The sequence below is a fragment of the Sinocyclocheilus grahami genome, unplaced genomic scaffold (genome assembly GCF_001515645.1).
Source record: "Sinocyclocheilus grahami isolate Dianchi unplaced genomic scaffold, SAMN03320097.WGS_v1.1 scaffold176.1, whole genome shotgun sequence".
Classification (NCBI taxonomy): Eukaryota; Metazoa; Chordata; class Actinopteri; order Cypriniformes; family Cyprinidae; genus Sinocyclocheilus; species Sinocyclocheilus grahami.
The window spans coordinates 3,109,918-3,129,673 of record NW_015505355.1 but is presented as its reverse complement, the minus strand read 5'-3'; the positions used below and the strand labels follow the sequence as shown (position 1 = coordinate 3,129,673).

General features: G+C 35.9%; 1 protein-coding gene across 2 annotated transcripts; it reads left to right on the top strand.

Moving 5' to 3' along the window:
- Nucleotides 1-4: 4 nt before the first annotated feature.
- On the top strand, nt 5-19,102 carry LOC107593890 (importin-13-like). Of its 2 annotated transcripts, none has more exons than XM_016283768.1 (21): nt 5-190; nt 6,314-6,439; nt 6,531-7,147; nt 8,445-8,585; nt 8,748-8,889; nt 8,999-9,165; nt 11,331-11,451; nt 11,545-11,692; nt 12,443-12,624; nt 12,722-12,748; nt 13,842-13,949; nt 14,137-14,277; nt 14,378-14,458; nt 14,531-14,668; nt 14,757-14,853; nt 15,663-15,715; nt 15,917-15,983; nt 16,060-16,118; nt 16,314-16,403; nt 18,551-18,732; nt 18,820-19,102. In XM_016283768.1, exons 1-21 carry the CDS (start codon nt 143-145, stop codon nt 18,914-18,916), a joined length of 2,832 nt encoding a protein of 943 aa, XP_016139254.1. In that variant the 5' UTR covers nt 5-142; the 3' UTR covers nt 18,917-19,102. The 2 variants fall into 2 exon arrangements, with proteins under 2 accessions (XP_016139254.1, XP_016139253.1); XM_016283767.1 differs by having other exon boundaries at nt 13,815-13,949.
- Nucleotides 19,103-19,756: the final 654 nt, after the last annotated feature.

The window sequence follows — 19,756 nt, the reverse complement described above, 5'->3', positions numbered from 1 at the left end:
CCCATCAGATCTGCCCCCGCGAGCGCACACACACGAGTCATGAGCTGACAGGACCCCAAAACACCCCCTCACACCTTACCACCGAATACTCACTGTTGCTGAGCACAAGAATAGGAGATAAGGAAGTTAATGAGGATTGAGAATGGAGGCAGTGAATGCAGACGAGTTCACGGTGGAGGCAGTGGAGAGGGTGAGTAGATTGTGAGCTGCTGTGACTCACAGAAACACAATAACCCTCGACCATTTGTGTTTGAGAGGACTTGACAAACTGCGACTAATTACACAACGTTATAGCGTTTCACCTAAATATTATATATTTGGGGTCTGAATGACCTTAGCTCAATAAACATACTTAACGTCAAAGCATCAGGTTGAAACTTTAACATTTCTTTTCTAATTTTATAAGTGCTTATTAAAAATTTCCTACATTGTAATAACACACAAAAAGGCCCCAAATATAGGCTAAAACATGAAAAAAAATGCAATGTTAATATTGTTTTACTGGAGATACTACGGTGGCCGAGAAGGTTAAAAAAAAGGTAATTTGACTGGTCTCGATCCTAGTAGTGTTTTTTTTGGGGGGGGGGGCAAAAGCACATTGTGGAACAAATAAATAAATAACAATAAATACATATAAACTGATAGGAGACTGTATCTTACGGTGGCCGAGAAGTGCAAAACAAATCACAATTCTGAAAACAAAATAACAAATTACAAACGCTAATGCAAGTCTAAAAAACTAAATAACAATTCAGAAAACACAGCAACAATTCAGAAAACAAAATAACAAGTCAGAAAACAACGACAAATCCAAAAATAAATTAACAAGTCAGAAAACACAAGGACAAATCAGACAAACCGGAAGAGGTAGGTATAGTTTGAGACAGCGCCATTGGTTTGGGATTACTCACCGCTGACTGGACGAGACATCTGTCAATCAACGTATACAGGAAGAACCAGTCGAAGAACAGCAGAGTCGTGGTAGAAAGTTCGGAGAAGGTATTAAAGTAGCTCAGTTTAAACGTATTGTATAAATTGCCCTTACTATGGAATAAACAATACGGAGTGTATATTTAGATTTAGTTAAACGTGGTTGTAAAGCATCAGCTCCAGTGGCGCAGCTGGATAAGCGCGTGTTGCTGGCTTTTTGACGCAATCGACCCGGGTTCGATCCCACCTTTTGCCGAACTTTTTTTTCCTCCCTTTTCAAATCTTGTATCACATCATAAAGGCATTTATTTTCAATAAAAATTAAGGAAATAATCAAAAAGTTGAAAATAAAGTATCGGGTAGGGTTAGGGTAGGTGTAGGGAGGGCTTTATTGTACCAATAAGGTGGCATCCATTTAATAATTAAAATTATAATTTACACTCAATACGTTATTATTGCATACTGTTTTATAATGTACTACAATACTGAAGTGCAGATAATTGCCACTATTTGCAACAAGTAGTATACTTGATAGTAGAAATCCTGCTATTTTAACATAGTGTAAATAGGAGTTTGCACTTAGTGTAAATAGCATATTGCTAAAAATACTGCTATTTTCACTTAGTGTAAATAGAATCCATTGCTAATACGAGATTTGAAAAGGGAGGGAAAAAAAGTTCGGCAAAAGACAGGATCGAACCCGGGTCGATCGCGTCAAAAAGCCAACGAAGCACGCTTATCTATCTGCGCCACTGGAGCTGATGATTTATGGCTATTTTTAACTAAATGTAAATAGACACCCCGTATTTTTTATTCCATTGTAAGGGCAATTCATACAATACATTTAAACGGAACTACCTCTTCCGGTTTGTCTGATTTGTCGTTGTTTTCTGACAGCGCCATTGGTTTGGGATTACTCACCGCTGACTGGACGAGACATCTGTCAATCAAACGTATACAGGAAGAACCAGCCGAAGAACAGCAGAGTCCTGGTAGAAAGTTCAGAGATGGTATTAAAGTAGCTCAGTTTAAATTTATTGTATGAACTGACTTGTTATAATGTTTTCTGAATTGTTGTTGTGTTTTCTGAATTGTTATTTAGTTTTTTAGACTTGCATTTGCGTTTGTAATTTGTTATTTTGTTTTCAGAATTATGATTTGTTTTGCACTTCTCGGCCACCATAAGATACAGTCTCCTATCAGTTTATATGTATTTATTTTTATTTATTTATTTGTTCCACAATGTGCTTTTGCCCCCCCCCCCCAAAAAAAAAACACTACTAGGATGGAGACCAGTCAAATGACCTTTTTTCAATAAATAAATTATTTATTTTCTTTCTTCTTTTTTTTTTTTGTAATGGATGAAAACGTCCAATTCTGATTCGTTTTCAAAGTCCTGAAATTGCAACTAAGCTAATAGATGTCCTTTTTTTAAAAAAAAAATTTTTTTTTTTTTTTTTTTTTTTTTTTTTTTTTTTTTTTTTAGCTTACTGGGGTTTGATTGGGCCAGATAATCTTTTTTAAATTGCTATTATTATTTTGACACATATATCAATAAGGTGTGAGTAAAATAAAAAAGCAGATGAAATTGTATTATCTGGGTCGTGTTGAAATAGCAGTAAGTTCATTTTCAGAAGTATTTTTATGTTATGTTTTAAGGCTTGAGTGGCAACTGACACCAGAATAAAACGAAAATCCAATAGGGATTTAAAAATACCTTTGTTTAAGAGTTAAAAGCCATGAACCAAACCAACCACTCAACCAAGAGGTGAAAATCACAACATTACAGAATCAAAACATTATCTGAAAATCTGACAATAAATAAATATGAAAGAAACAAAGGTACAAAGAACTACAAACCTAGAATCATGGTGAACAATATAATTGAAATAACAATCATGGATAAATATAAAACTGTTTATTTAAAGATGTTGATGAGAAAGAGAGAGAGAAACAATTAATTTTATATTTATTGAGAAATATGCATATATATATATATATAGCATAGGGAAAGAGCTCTTTTAATAATTTTGGTTCTCTGATTGGGGAATTATGGGTAATGTAGTTTTTCACCAAGAATTCAGCTGTTGAATATGATCATTTAAAAAATAAGTTGAAATAATGCATGCTAATGGCTTTAACAGAAGTACATCAGAAGTGTAACTTGTTTAAAGGTCAATAAAGTAACATTACATTATTTTTTTTTTAAGTTTTACTTTTCCACTCTATCACTATGTAAGGAAAATAAGATGACTGCAACACTGTACTGACCAATCAGAAGCCAGGACTAAACTATCAATTTTATACTATAACTGAAACTTGTGTTAAAAAAGTTTTTTAATATCATATGTCACGCAGAACATTTCTGTCACTGCTTGGCGTTTCATGAAGTGTGTGAATAACAGTAACTTTGTGCCTACAACTAGTGCCTCTGCCTTTCTGAAAAGACACTGAAGGGTGAGAATTATTGCTAACACTTGAGTTGAATGAAATGTGTGATAGCCATACATTTTAACAAGCCATTTTTCTTTTCTTTAAGAGCGGTTAAATCAAAACTGCCAAGGTTTGGAGATGTAAACCTGAGGCGAGAGCTATAATTCAATAGAAGTCAATTTCATCAGCTCCATTCAGGGCTGCCTTTCATTTGGACAATGCTGTCCCTGAGGCCTCTATTCCTTCATATTCCCATAATTCCACTAACAGCCGAGTAAAGCCACACAAGTGTGAAGGTGTTTGGCCTTGTGCACTTCAGAACAATAAAGAAGCTTCTGTAAGTGGAAAGTAACTTGATATCTTCAGTAAGCTGTGCTAGTCTAATAATAACTGTCAGCATGTGGGGGATTTGATGGCTGCTTTATGTTATGCTTCCCCATTGTGTGCTGTGATTTCAGTGATTTTAATAAAAAAAATATTTTTTTTTTTTTTTTTTTTTTTTTTTTTTTTTTTTTTAGCTTACTGGGGTTTGATTGGGCCAGATAATCTTTTTTAAATTGCTATTATTATTTTGACACATATATCAATAAGGTGTGAGTAAAATAAAAAAGCAGATGAAATTGTATTATCTGGGTCGTGTTGAAATAGCAGTAAGTTCATTTTCAGAAGTATTTTTATGTTATGTTTTAAGGCTTGAGTGGCAACTGACACCAGAATAAAACGAAAATCCAATAGGGATTTAAAAATACCTTTGTTTAAGAGTTAAAAGCCATGAACCAAACCAACCACTCAACCAAGAGGTGAAAATCACAACATTACAGAATCAAAACATTATCTGAAAATCTGACAATAAATAAATATGAAAGAAACAAAGGTACAAAGAACTACAAACCTAGAATCATGGTGAACAATATAATTGAAATAACAATCATGGATAAATATAAAACTGTTTATTTAAAGATGTTGATGAGAAAGAGAGAGAGAAACAATTAATTTTATATTTATTGAGAAATATGCATATATATATATATATAGCATAGGGAAAGAGCTCTTTTAATAATTTTGGTTCTCTGATTGGGGAATTATGGGTAATGTAGTTTTTCACCAAGAATTCAGCTGTTGAATATGATCATTTAAAAAATAAGTTGAAATAATGCATGCTAATGGCTTTAACAGAAGTACATCAGAAGTGTAACTTGTTTAAAGGTCAATAAAGTAACATTACATTATTTTTTTTTTAAGTTTTACTTTTCCACTCTATCACTATGTAAGGAAAATAAGATGACTGCAACACTGTACTGACCAATCAGAAGCCAGGACTAAACTATCAATTTTATACTATAACTGAAACTTGTGTTAAAAAAGTTTTTTAATATCATATGTCACGCAGAACATTTCTGTCACTGCTTGGCGTTTCATGAAGTGTGTGAATAACAATAACTTTGTGCCTACAACTAGTGCCTCTGCCTTTCTGAAAAGACACTGAAGGGCGAGAATTATTGCTAACACTTGAGCTGAATGAAATGTGTGATAGCCATACATTTTAACAAGCCATTTTTCTTTTCTTTAAGAGCGGTTAAATCAAAACTGCCAAGGTTTGGAGATGTAAACCTGAGGCGAGAGCTATAATTCAATAGAAGTCAATTTCATCAGCTCCATTCAGGGCTGCCTTTCATTTGGACAATGCTGTCCCTGAGGCCTCTATTCCTTCATATTCCCATAATTCCACTAACAGCCGAGTAAAGCCACACAAGTGTGAAGGTGTTTGGCCTTGTGCACTTCAGAACAATAAAGAAGCTTCTGTAAGTGGAAAGTAACTTGATATCTTCAGTAAGCTGTGCTAGTCTAATAATAACTGTCAGCATGTGGGGGATTTGATGGCTGCTTTATGTTATGCTTCCCCATTGTGTGCTGTGATTTCAGTGACATCTTATCTATGCATTATCAATACATTTTTTGGGGAAAGAATATGGAATTATCAATATGTACTATACAAGTCAAAAGTTTAGAATCATTACGATTGTTTAATATTTTTGAACTGAGTCTCTTATGCTCACCAGGGTTTTCTATTTGAATAAATTCAAAAAATTCAAAAAGTTGAATTTTCAGCATCATTACTTCAGTCTTCACTGTCACATGATCCTTCAGAAATCATTCTAACATGCTGATTTGCTGCTCAAGAAACATTATTATTGTTATTATTATTATTATTGGTTGAAAACAGTTTTTGCTGTTGGGTGTAATAAAAAAAAGAAAAAGAAATTAATACTTTTATTGCATTAATACTCCTTTATATGCATTAAATTGACCAAAAGTGACAGTAAAGACATTTATAAAGTTACAAAAGATTTCTATTTCAAATAAATGCTGTTTTTGAACTTTTTATTCATAAAAGAATCCTTAGAAAAATGTATAATGCTTTCGACAAAAATATTATATAACAAAAATTGTGATAATGAAGAGCGTAATGGCTGCTGAAAATGTACAAATAAAGGCAGCCTTGGTGAGAGATATTTTGTAACATCATAAATGTCTTTACAGTGACTTTTTGATAAATGTAATGTGTTCATGCTGAATAAAAGTATTAATTTCTAAAAAAAAAAAAATTTTTACTTACCCAAACTATATATATGAATAGTAGTGTTTCACGTTTCCACAAAAATATTAAGCAGTAAAAACAGTTTGAAGACTGGAGTAATGGCTGCTAAAAATTCAGTGTTGTCATCACAGAAATAAATGATCTTTTAAAATGAATTAACATATTAATATAGAATCTCTCTATAAAAATCAGAATATTACTGTATTTTGTGTGTGTGGGGCGGGGGTGTTTTCTGTATTTTTTCGAATAAATGCAGCATTGGTGAGCATAAGAGACTTAATGATTTCAACCTTTTGACAAGTAGAGTAATTATAATAGAATCAGTCTTTGGTCTTTCCTAATGTTCTGTAGGCTCTTCAGCAGCTCTACTATGACCCTGATATGGACAAGAAGAATGTGGCCCAGAAGTGGCTCACACAAGCCCAGGCATCACCACAAGCCTGGCACTTCTGCTGGGCTTTGCTCAGGCCAGACAAAGTAAGCAGTGGGTTCGACTACACCACACTCTAAAATGTATACCTTTCACTGCATTACATTCATTGATCTTACTTATTTGGTTTCACATTAGGTTCCTGAGATCCAGTTCTTTGGGGCAAGCACATTACATGCTAAAATCTCCCGCCATTGGTCCGACCTCCCGCCGGGTCAGTTAGACTCGCTCCGCTCGCAGCTCATCACCCAGGTCGGCCAGTTTGCATCGGGGCCTAAGCTGGTGCTGACGAGGCTCTGTGTCGCTCTGGCCTCTTTGGTTCTTCACGTCTTAGCCGAAACGTGGCCGACGGCAGTACCAGATCTTCTGTGTGCCTTCCAGACTGGAGAGAGTGTGACGGAAGCTGACGGTCAAGCCCGATGCCTCGCGCTTCTAGAGCTCCTCGCCGTTCTGCCCGAGGAGCTGCAAAGCAGCAGGATCCCGGCCTCTCGGCGCTCACAGCTGAGAAGCGCTCTGGCTGTGGACTGGAGCTCGGTCTGCTCCCTGCTCCAGCAGTTACTACAGCGGCCGGACGCACCCTGTCCGGTCAGAGAGCGGGTGCTGAGGTGCGTGTCCTCCTGGCTCACGCTGGACATCACTTTAAAAGACAGCGAGGGGTTGCTGGAGAGCTGCTTGGCCCTGCTGAAGGAGTCTGAGCTGTTTGACACAGCCGTAGAGACCATCGTCAGCATCATCTCACAGCCTGACTGTCAGAGGTGAGAGACGACACAGCCGTTTGTACTGTTAAAACACGCATTAGCTCCTGTCCATGTATTAATAGATGTCTGTTTCCTTTTTCTGGCCAGACGTATTTGAATTGCATATGAAACGTCCATCCATTTGGATTACACAGTCTTAACATAAACTAATAAACTTAATCAGAGGCATATTTGTCAGTAATACATAAATGAAACATGTAAGAAACAGGCAAGATTTCTTACTAACTGGATGTGTTTTAAATACAAAGTAACCAGGTTTAAATATAGGTTTCCAACTTATACATTTTCACTCATTTTTACTGAATATATTTTAACTGAATATTGTCATATTTTAACCCAGTTCATACTTTTTAACTGAATAAATGTAGTTGTTTTCACAATGGATTCACAACTGATTTATGCGAATTAGCAGATTTAAGCAAAATGCATTTTGTAAATGGTTATTTATATAAAATCAAAAAGACAGAAATAATTAAAAATAAACTAAGCTATATGAGTGCATAAATCCCATCCTTTTTTCATTTATGTATTACTGACAAATATGCATCGCATTTTGTCAGGTTTATTATGTGTTAAAAATGTGTAATCCAAATGGATGGAAATTTTAAAGGCAATTCAAATGCATAAATCTTAAATTTTGGCTTATAGAGCATATTAGACAGACAGATAGTGGTTATGGACTGTACAAAAAAAGTTACAAATTTTAATTAATTGATTCTATTATTAAATCTTATTTAATATTGCTAAATTAAACCAAATACATTAGTTTATGGGTTAAATCAGGTAGAAGTAGCTCTTTAAGGAAACAACTGCAAGTTACCATTGTTTATAGTGTTTGGGGAATTTTTGCATTAAAATTGATAGATAACTGAATATATTGAACATATATTAAACTGAATATATTAAACATTTTAACATATTCTGGAAAAATGTGAGTAGAACAGCGTAGTATTTGCCAATGCATATTTTGCCGCCATAAATCCATAGTGTTATTCAAATTCCAAAACTGATAAGGTGATAATTATTTTCATATTAAGGAAAAATAACTGAAAAAAATTGCAAAAATTATGAACCTACACCTGTATACATTTGATGCACAAACAAAACTATCAAATATCCAATATTGGCTGATAATTTGGAAAAAAAATGTTTGATAACTGATTACATTTTCCCTTACACAAGAAAACGAATCGCAAGAAATTGTCATAGAAACTAATTATCATTCTAGTGAACTTCACAGAAGGTTGTGTATGAAATATTCATTTTTATAGTCTATGTGTTTGTGCGTGTGGAGGTTTGCAGACAGTCTGCTGAAGGTTGTTCCTCAGGTGCTGGGTCTTCAGGAGCAGCTAAAGAAGGCGGTGCAGGATGGAGACATGGAGACGTCTCACGGAATCTGTCGCATTGCTGTAGCTCTGGGAGAAACGCACTGCAGGTTGGACATAATGATCTATATGCATCATCAATCTCCCATTAATAACAGTCTTATATGACCTCAGATGGCCTGGGTCTATAAGAAGACCAATTCATCATCTGACTGCCCTTGTCTGTTTGGTGAAAGCTCTTTTCCCTCGTTCTGTCCCTCTCAACTCCCCAGGACTCTTCTGGAGCAGGTGGATCACTGGCAGGGCTTTCAGGCTCTAGTGAGCATGATTATGTCCTGCACAGGTACACCTGGACACTATCCTGTGGATGAGACCTCCAGCTCACTCACGCTCACATTCTGGTACACCCTACAGGTACAAGTCCACCTCGAAAAATCCAGTGCCAACTGGTGTTGCGTTGACTTAACTGGGGCAGATATGATGTTTTGAGTGCTGGTGCTGTCCTTTTGGCTGCTTGTTTCAGGACGATATAACGTCATTGGATGCTGAGAGGCAGACGCTCTATCTACAAATCTACAGACCTGTGTACTTCCAGCTGGTGGATGTTCTGCTGCAGAAGGCCTGTTTCCCCAGAGATGAGGACTATGCCGCGTGGTCCGCAGATGATAAAGAGCAGTTCAAGACCTACAGGTTAAACAAAACTTTTGAGAAGGAAGAAATACAACTGCATAGTTAAAAATGCTAAATTGTTTAATACTAACCCTTTATACATAGGGTCAATAATCAACAAGGGGAAAAAAAGAAATATATATATATATGTATATATAAACAAAAGCAGTGAGAGACAAGATGTGAACAGTGTAAACAGTACAGAACAGTATAAATTGTCTAAATAAACTTTACACAGAAAAGGTTAATAACCTCTAAAACAACTGTACAAAAAATATTTTTAAACAGTTTTGTAGCTCAAATAATACACTCATTATATAATTACATAATTTTTAATATACTTATAAACAGAATAATTAATTTAAGTGATTGTATAAAATTATATGCTTCACATTTTCAAATTCTCATAATATTGGCCCCGTTTACTTCTATTTTAAGTGCCTTTTTTTGAAGTGTAATTGAAAATATACAAAAATGTACCAAAATATATTGCTCTTGTAGACTTTAAAATATATTTAAAATATATTCAGTAGGTTTTAGTTAATTATAGTTCCTGATATATGTTTGAATTTTTTTTATATTTTTTATCTAAAAATATCTAATTAATTTCTAATTGTCAAAAATAAATAAATAAATAAATAAATAAACATTTAGCATTTACTTAAAATCTGTTTTTAAGACTGGAAACTGATTTACCCAATGTATATTTTGTAACGTATCTTAGCATTTAAGGGTTTAAACTAAATAAAGTAAATTTTAAATTTTTTTTACAATGTGTTAAATTATACAGCAACGGTTAATACTTAAAATTAAGGGTTTGTTCATTCTGTTTCATTGATTCTCTGGCAAACAGCATTAACATTTCAAGACTTAAAGGGGTCATATGATGCGATTTCAATTTTTCCTTTCTCTTTGGAGTGTTACAAGCTCTTAAAGTCTCAAATCCAAAGAGATATTCTTTATAAAAGTTAAGAGTCAACCACGCCTACCTAAAACGGCTCGTTCTAACACGCCCCCACATATCTACCTCACTATGTGGGAAGATTTGCATAACGCCGCCCAAATGTTCACACAAAGAAAGAAGGCATAACTTTTATTCTCGCTGTAGTTTTGTTGTTGCCGCCGCCGCTATGTCGTGAAGGCGCTGTGTGTTTGAGTTCTGTGTGTTACGAAAGCGTGTGTAGAAAGCGAAACTACTTTGTTTGGCCTTCCAAAAGAAGATGAGAAGCGGAGTCCATCACATGTGGTTGCCGCAAGCCCGCCCGCCACACCGTTCTCAAGCCCACTGGCTGCCGCTAACTCTAGCCTCCGGCTCCCGCTCACTCTAGGCCGCCGTGTGTGATGCTGTGTTTCGTTGCGAAAGCGAAACTACTTTGCTTGGTCTTCCAAAAGAGGACACGATTAGAAATCAGTGGTTAAGTTGTATTTACAACACTGTTCCAGAACACTTCAACCCAAATATTCAGATGGGTGCAGCACATTTTATGGAGGACTGTTTCCTGATCCTGGGAGAGTAGACTACAATGCCGGCTGTTCTGACTCACTGTTCACTGTTCTGGCTGTAAGTGTTTTTTATATTTAAAGGATTTGCCACTGACCATTCAAACGTGAGTTTTGAGCTGTGTAGTGTAACGTTTGTAGTTTGTCATTTCTCCAATCACAAATGCATAAAAATACAGTATAAGTCATTATAATCCGTAATTATGTCCCCACTGGATGCAACAAATGCCTCGTTTATAATGGGTTTTCATGTTTTTGAATCGTCGCTCCGGTCGGAGGGGCGTAACATCACAATATGGTAAGGGGCGTAACATTTCCGTCACACGCTTGAGGTATTCGGCCAATCACAACGCACTGGATAGCTGGCCAATCACAGCACACCTTGCTTTTCAGACCGATGAGCTTTGTAAAAATCAACGCGTTTCAGAAAGGCGAGGCATAGAGGAGAAACAATAATGTACAGTATGTGGAAAATAATGTATTTTTTGAACCTTAAACCGCATAAAAACATTTCATTACACCAAATACACAAAATAATGTTCTTTTTAGCAACATCATATGACCCCTTTAAAAAGAGCAGCATGTGCACACTTCTACAAAATGTTTTCTTTTCTTCTCCATTCAGTCTTCATTTATTTTTAATTTGTATCATAATGCAATAATAAGCATGTTTAATTGGATTTGAGGGTTGACATCTCGGATACTCTGATGTATGTGTATGAGCTGCTGGGCCCAGAGCTCCTCAGAAGCCTGTATGATAAACTAGGCACACTGCTGACGGACACAACGCACCCCTCCTCATGGCAAGTCAGTCCTAATGTTACACTGGCTTATAAATACTGTGTATATGTCATGCATATTGAACAATATCTCTGTATCATCTCCCTCTCTCCCGTGGAGGATATAGAGGCTCTGCTCTTTGGGTTTCAGTCCATCGCTGAAACAGTGGATGTCAGTTACTCGGACGTTATTCCAGGACTGATCGGTCTGATTCCTCTCATCACAGCAAACAACGTTCAGCTGGCTGAGACCATCATGTTCACCATAGGTACACTCATTCATTTCTAAACATAGCTTGCAAGTGTATTCTACAAATCAGGTCTTAAAATGTCTTAATTCGGCCTTAAAAAATCTTAGTACATGTTTCACATGTTGTACACTGAAATGTTTCAGTACAAATATCTTTTTTTACTTAAGATTGTTGACATGAACAAAATTAAGTGCGTTTAAGCTTAAAACAAGAACAAATATCTGTGAATGGGGTATGGAAACTTGTTTCCCCTCTGAATTAAGTTCTTTTTCACTTTAATCGTAAACTCACTACATTTTGATCAATTTCTAATAAAACAAGACTTCTTATGTCATTTTGTTTCTCAAGTAAATGTAACTTGATTTAAGAATCTTAAGACATTTGCACTAGAAAACAAGACTAAAGTACTGATGAAAAACCTATTTTCATGTTAAACATTGTTTCAAATTGAAGTTGTATTTTCAAACTTTGAAGCATTGTTAATACAAGGCATTTACGTTTAGTGACCGTACTGATGTATTGTTTTCTAAACCAGTAAGCTACTCATTCAGACAATAAATCAACAGATTTTTAGATAACACTTTACAATAAAGTTCTATATATCACACTTCTAATGCATGACGTAGCATAAACTATTAGAAATTAACTTTAACCAGAATGTATAAAAATGCTGTAAACGGATTGTGTTCATTGTTAGTTCAATTTTACTATTGTGACAATATTGTAGTGAAAAATGATTTCACTGGCTGCTGTCATGGTTTCTTGCAGGCTCTTTGGCCGAGTGGTTGGCCGATCATTCGCTCATGTTGGCGAGTGTCCTGCCTGTGGTGTTGCATGGTCTGTCCGACGCGGATCTATCCGTGGCTTGTGTCTCTGCTCTGAAGAGAATCTGTCGAGAGTGTCGACACGACCTCCATCTTCACGCCAATGATATCATGGCCGTCTCACAGGTTTAAAAAACTTTTTGCCTAGAAGTGCCACTACAGTTGCATCAAAACATTATCAGTGTGTAATGTAGAAAGCTCATGGTGGTCTTTTTGGTCTCAGGCAGTGCTTGTCAAAGACATCCATAAAGTAAGTCCAATCCATTTGTTTGCTTATTTTTGGTAACACTAACTGTAACTTACACTAGTAAAAATAAAAAACATGATTACTTTGTATAATGCTTAACCCTCCTAAGCTCTTCGAAAAGAGTCCAACCTTGGCTATTAATGGTCGTCTTTAACTGGGGAGACAGTAAGAGTGTAACTTTTTTTAATGAAATGATGTAACGCTAATTTCCTTGATGTAGTATACTTTTGGGATTTTAGGTCATTTAGATTATTACATTTTTCTATTTTCTCCATTATTTGTTTAAAGGGATAATTCAACCAAAAATGAAAATTCTGCCATCATTTACTCATACTCAAGTTGTTCCAAACTTTGATTTTTTTGAATGATGTTGGTAACCAAGCCGTTGACGGTAACCACTGACTTCCATAGGATAGAAAAAAGCAATGGTCAATGTCTTGAATATCTTCTTTTGTGTTCGACAGAAGAAAGAAACTCATACAGGTTTGGAACAACTTTTTGGTGAACTGTCTCTTTAAACAAATATGTAAACTTATGGAACTTCACTAAAGTAAAAATCTACACTTCCATACAATGAAACTAAGTATCATTTATTTGGGCATGCATCATGTCATGGCAATAATGGCCAGTATATGTAGTATGCATTCATACAATTTTCTGTCAAATTTTGGTATGCATTTTTTATTTTTATTTAAATCACTTTGAAGTGTAATTTTCACAGTAATGCTTACAGTCTTAGACTCCCGTTCATTTCAGTTTTTCTGTCTGTGTAAGAGTGTGTATGTGGTGATTTTTTTACATTGAATGTTTTATCATTTTATAGCCCCTTGTTTCTGTGTCTGTTCAACATTGTGGCTGATATATAGATTTTATTTAACACATTTAAAAAAATCGGTCTGTATCTTCAACTTAATTAAAAGGCTTTTTTTAATATAAGTCACCGTTTTTCAATTTAAAAATGTAGTTTGTGCTGTATATTTTTCATCTGTATTCATGTGAATGGACCGGACATGAACTGCTGATCATGCTTAGTAGTCATATTAGGACTGACAGTAAGTCTCCTGTACAGAGCCCTCAGTGTATGTGGATAATGCAGGCGCTGGGGTTCCTGCTCTCAGCTCTGCCCAGTGATGAGATTCTGGGGAAGCTGCTCTCTCTGGTCACCCCTCACATCCAGCAGCTGGAGAAACTGGCCAGTGAGCCGGTGAGGAGCATGCTGAATTCAAGTACTACTAGAGTACTTTTAAACCTGTGAAGAAAATGTATTTGTATAGTACACAATAAATATAGTTCCAGAGAGGTTTTATAGTTAAACCCTTTGTCGTACCTGAATTTGGTGGAACAAGAAAGAAGATAGTTTGAAAAATACTCTCTTTTACCCTTCTATGCAGCCCAGCTCTGCGAATAAGCTTCCTATTGTCCACATCCTCGGCCTGCTGTCCGATCTCTTCTCTACATTTGACCTGAACAAGCAAAGCGAAAGATCGGAGGTCATGAGGCCTGTCCAAACACAGCCACACCACAACAACCCGGTACGACAACCCATCAAGACTCAAAAGTCCAATCAGCTATTGTTGATTGGCAAGTTTGTCGTAAAATGAACACCCAACAGCTGTTCTGGGCGTTTCTCAGGTGGTGGTTGTCCTGCAGCAGGCCTTCCCTCTGATCCAGACCATTCTCAGCAAGTGGCTGAATGAACCAGAGGTGGTCGAGGTCAGTGTTCGTGAACGTGTGTGTGTTTGTGGGAGTATATGAATGATTGGCTTTTCTCTCGCCCCATCTCAGGCGGTGTGTGCTGTCTTTGAGAAATCACTGAAGACCCTTCTCCATGACTTTGCACCGCTGGTGACTCAGCTCTGTGAGCTCATTGGTCAGATGTTCAGCGCTTACCCACAAGCCTCGGCTTTAGATCTCACACGACAAGTAATGACATAACGTATAATTGGCTTGATGATAAGACTAATAAATAACATAAATATCGTTTGTTTATTCTTTTCATGTTTCCCTCTAGTTAGTTCACATTTTTGGCTGTGAGAAGGATCTCTTTTCTCCAATCATTGCTCTGTTGGAGCTGATTACCAACATCACCATGTCCATTTTTCAGCTCGGTAAGAGATTAGAATGAGTCGCTATCAACATATCAACAATGAGCTCTGCAAGGGTCTGAATTTAAAGTGATTAGTCAATTCAAATGCTTAGCAAAGGTGCATTAAGGGGATAGATACTGTATCTCCAGATGAAAAATCACTTTCATTTACTCACCCTCATATCGTTCCAAACCGGTATGATTTGTTTCCTGGAACATATTTTGAAAAAGTGTTTTTTTGTCTGTACAAAGAAAACGTCTCAGGTTACTTATGTAACCATGGTTCCCTGAGTAGGGAACGAGACACTGCGTCCTCTAGGTTTCCCCATAGCGACCCCTAGAGGACGCAGTTCAAAGTTCCCATGAAAGGGAACGTCTCAGGTTACTTATGTAACCATGGTTCCCTGAGTAGGGAACGAGACACTGCGTCCCCATGAAAGGGAATCAATGGGGTCCTGTGCTGTTTTGGATATTGTATGGACAGAAACAGTTGAAAGATATTCCACAGAAGTAGGAAAGTCATACAGGTTTAGAACGAAATGAAGATGAGTAACTGATGACAGAATATTCAAAATAAAGAAATGAATAGTACTTTTGACAAATATTATTAAAATGTGTACATGAGTGGCCTAGAAAAAGCATGGTGGCTGCAATGTTGAGATCATGTGACCAGCATTATATTACTAATACTATTCATTTGATCTCAGTAATCGAACTCTTTAGTTGTCTAATGAAACAACTAAAAATACCTTCAACATGCACAATTTCGCAAGCTATGATATTAATGCATGACTTTACAGTCATTGTTACAAAATGGAAATGTTGTTGTAGGCTCCAGAGATCATCCAGATGTTGTGGAGTCATTTATGCAGCTTCACGCTCAGGTCTGTGAAATCATTTACATCATTTGCCAATATAATAAAGAGTGAAAAATTTAAGGGGGTCTGAATACTTTCCGTACCCACTGTAGATTACATATTTTAGATTTACATTGTTAAAAAACAACCTCTTCTCATTGTTTTTACCATGTAAAGAGGTTTCCCATTTTTCTTTTTCTTTGGTAATATTTTCTCTGATGTCTGCAGGCTTTGAGAAGAAAGTCTGACCTTTATCTTTCAGACCATCTTGATATCAAAGCTGTTTTCTACTGTGGTGAGCATCAGTAAGTGTATTAACAGCCACAACGTTCATTTATTCATCCATTTATTAACTGTCCATGTCTATGTAGGAATCTTGTCATTCAAGTTTCCTGAAGCTCCAACACTGAAAGCAACTTGTCAGCTATTTGTAAGTACAACACTGAACATGTTCCCAGAAGTGGTTCATCTTCACAGACAGCTGTAGTTGAACATAGAGCCCAAATACCAGAGCTTGTACTGGAATAAACTCTTTCTGTACCATTAATGCTTGTAATATTAGTCACCCTGTACCTTGGTGAGTACTGTATACTCCATGATATGCTCTCTTGATGCTCCTGCACAGACGGAGCTGATCTCTCATTGTGAGGAGATTCCTGCTGTGAGGGAGGTGCTACAGGAGGACGGCAAGCTGCTCCTTCAGACCCTACTAGAGGTCAGATATTTCCACATGAGTACTGTTTTCATCAGCAGTTCAGACAGACTCTCTGTGCAATTCATATTTCTGCCATTTATATTGTTACACCAGTAGGTGGCAACAAGTGACCTTTATCAGTGAGTCATTAAATGATGTATTCAACCTATTCAGTCAAATACTCATTCGATTCATACAAACATTAATTCATTCATACAGGATGGAAACAATAAATGTTTTTATGAGTGAGTCATTGAATTATTCACTCAAGCAATTCAAAACACATCAGTAGTTGGTTTCAAGTGGTGTGCAGCTAAAAAATTGGAAAAAAATGATTGATTCAGGAGTGACTTAAGTGACTGTCTTTATGAGTGATTCATAGAATCGTTCAATTAACCGTTTTATTCAAACGAACTGATTCATTCAGGATGGAAACGTTCTGAGTGAATAATTGAATCAAACAATTCATTCAAAAACACTTATTCATTCAGGAGCAAGTTATGACTGTCTTTATGAGTGAGTAATTGTATCATTTCTTTAACCTATTTTTTCAATCACACTTATTCATGCAGCAATGAAACAAGAGATTGAGTCACTGAATTATTTACTACAAAAATACTGATAAATGAAGGAATGAAACACCACTACTGTTTCTTGGAGACCAGAAAACTATCATTTTATTTCCAAGTAGAAAAATTCGAATTTCAGTTTCAAGTGGTGTGCAGCTAAAAAATTGGAAAAAAATGATTGATTCAGGAGTGACTTAAGTGACTGTCTTTATGAGTGATTCATAGAATCGTTCAATTAACCGTTTTATTCAAACAAACTGATTCATTCATGGATGGAAACGTTTTTTCTGAGTGAATAATTGAATCAAACAATTCATTCAAAAACACTTATTCATTCAGGAGCAAGTTATGACTGTCTTTATGAGTGAGTAATTGTATAATTTCTTTAACCTATTTTTTCAATCACACTTATTCATGCAGCAATGAAACAAGAGATTGAGTCACTGAATTATTTACTACAAAAATACTGATAAATGAAGGAATGAAACACCACTACTGTTTCTTGGAGACCAGAAAACTATCATTTTATTTCCAAGTAGAAAAATTCGAATTTCGAATATTCGTCGAATTGAAAATAAAAATCCACATTTTTATTTTACAACGTTTTTGCATTTGAATTTTAGGTGTGCATAAAGGAGGCAGCCTTATCAGTGGCGCATGAGATGTGATGACGATGTAAGTGTCGTTGCATTATAATGTGTTTGTTAGCCTATCCAGTTGAAGCCACTAGATGCGCCGCTGCTGCGTTGTTAATTACAAATATTGCGGGAAAAGAGAACATCAATGCGGAGAAGATCTTGTTTACATCAAAACTGAAACCAAGCCGTTCACACAGAACGCATATTTCGCGCATTTTCCATCTAGAGGGACATCTATCACCATTGCACTCGCGTCTCGCACAAAGGCGCCGCATGTTTAGAAAGCCATGTAAAATTAATGCAAGTTTAACTTTGAAAAAAACATGTCTCGAGACTTTATGGCGGGTTTTTTTCCCCATCCCACTGCATCTCATGTTTTTAAATGAAAAATGTACTCTGTGTGATTGGCTTTACGCCCTTTGTTTTAAACTATGCATACATACATGATGCTGTTTTGTTTATAGTTGTTTAAGCAACTTAATTATAATTGGTTTATAAACATTATTTTAAACATTATGCACTTTTTTCACAGATAGTCATGTTATCTTATGCTTTGAATAAACGTGCATTAGTAATATTTTGCTCGATGCGCCCTCTTGTGGCCTCAGGAGGGAAGACAAAATCTTTTTTCCCCCTAACTGAAATTATGCATTTTAAATTCGAATATAATTTGAATTTTGATATTTAAGTACAAAATTCCGATTTAGTTTTTCAGCCATTTTGACAGCCCTATTTCCAAGTAATTTCATTGGCAGTACAAAAATTTCTAAAATGTCACTCACCAACATTATCTTATAAATCACTTGTGTATTTCAGTGCAGGCTTTTTAATTGCAATTTTAATTGTGTGTAAAATGATTGATGGGAGTGTTTTAGGAACATTTACTTCATACAGGAATATGCAGCCAAAGAATACTAGATATATATTGAGCATGTAAGAACCAATATCATTGTGAATGCAGGTTATTGGTGGTCAGTCTCCACGCAGTCTGGCAGAGCACTTTGCAGAAGTCTTGTTTTCAGCGAGTCGTAACTGTCCCAGCATGCTGTCTGTGTGGCTCAGAGAGGCTCTTCTGCCCCCTGGCTTCCCCAGCTCACATCTCACCACTGAGCACAAAGAACACTTCTGCCAGCAGATCCTCAGGTAGAACCATGACATTAACACCAGAACACCACCCATGAACTCTGCACTTTATAAAAATGTGTTTTGTCTTTTCAACTGTCCACACAGGGAACAAGTGAGTAAGCGACGGATGAAGGACATTGTGAAAGAGTTTGCTTTGTTGAGTCGAGGACTACAAGGTACTGAGTATGCAGCAAACTACTAAACACTCTCCATACAAGATACAGAGTGGAGTCGTCATTGCTTTAGTATTGTGGGGTCAAAAGATCCAGTGTTTTGAATACAATCAAGCCATATTGTTAACGGGTTATGATTGAAAAAGCAATCTGAATGATTGAAATAATTATTTTTGCTATCTTATCAAATCTTCTGTAAACACAACAGCACTGATTTCACCACACACACAAAAATCTTTTTTTTTCTATTAAAATAATCAAAACATCCTTAAAACAAGATACATTTACTCATGACTTGTTTTCAAAGAATATATCTCTATTTGTTCTTATTTGTTTTAACATGAACATTGCTAAACATTAGTTAGGTTATGCAAGTCTTATACATTTGTAGATTTTTATGAATGGTGGTTTTTCCAGTTCTGTGGAAACCTGTGGAGCTTTGCAAGCGGTTTTGTGTGTGTTTTTTTCAGTTTTCAGTGAAACTTTAAGCTTTTCTTGAATACATCTCATATTTACAATACAAAAAGTTTGAAAGTTGGCTTTGCTAAGTTTTTTTTAGAAAAAGCAATCTGAATGATTGAAATAATTATTTTTGCTATCTTATCAAATCTTCTGTAAACACAACAGCACTGATTTCACCACACACACAAAAATCTTTTTTTTTCTATTAAAATAATCAAAACATCCTTAAAACAAGATACATTTACTCATGACTTGTTTTCAAAGAATATATCTCTATTTGTTCTTATTTGTTTTAACATGAACATTGCTAAACATTAGTTAGGTTATGCAAGTCTTATACATTTGTAGATTTTTATGAATGGTGGTTTTTCCAGTTCTGTGGAAACCTGTGGAGCTTTGCAAGCGGT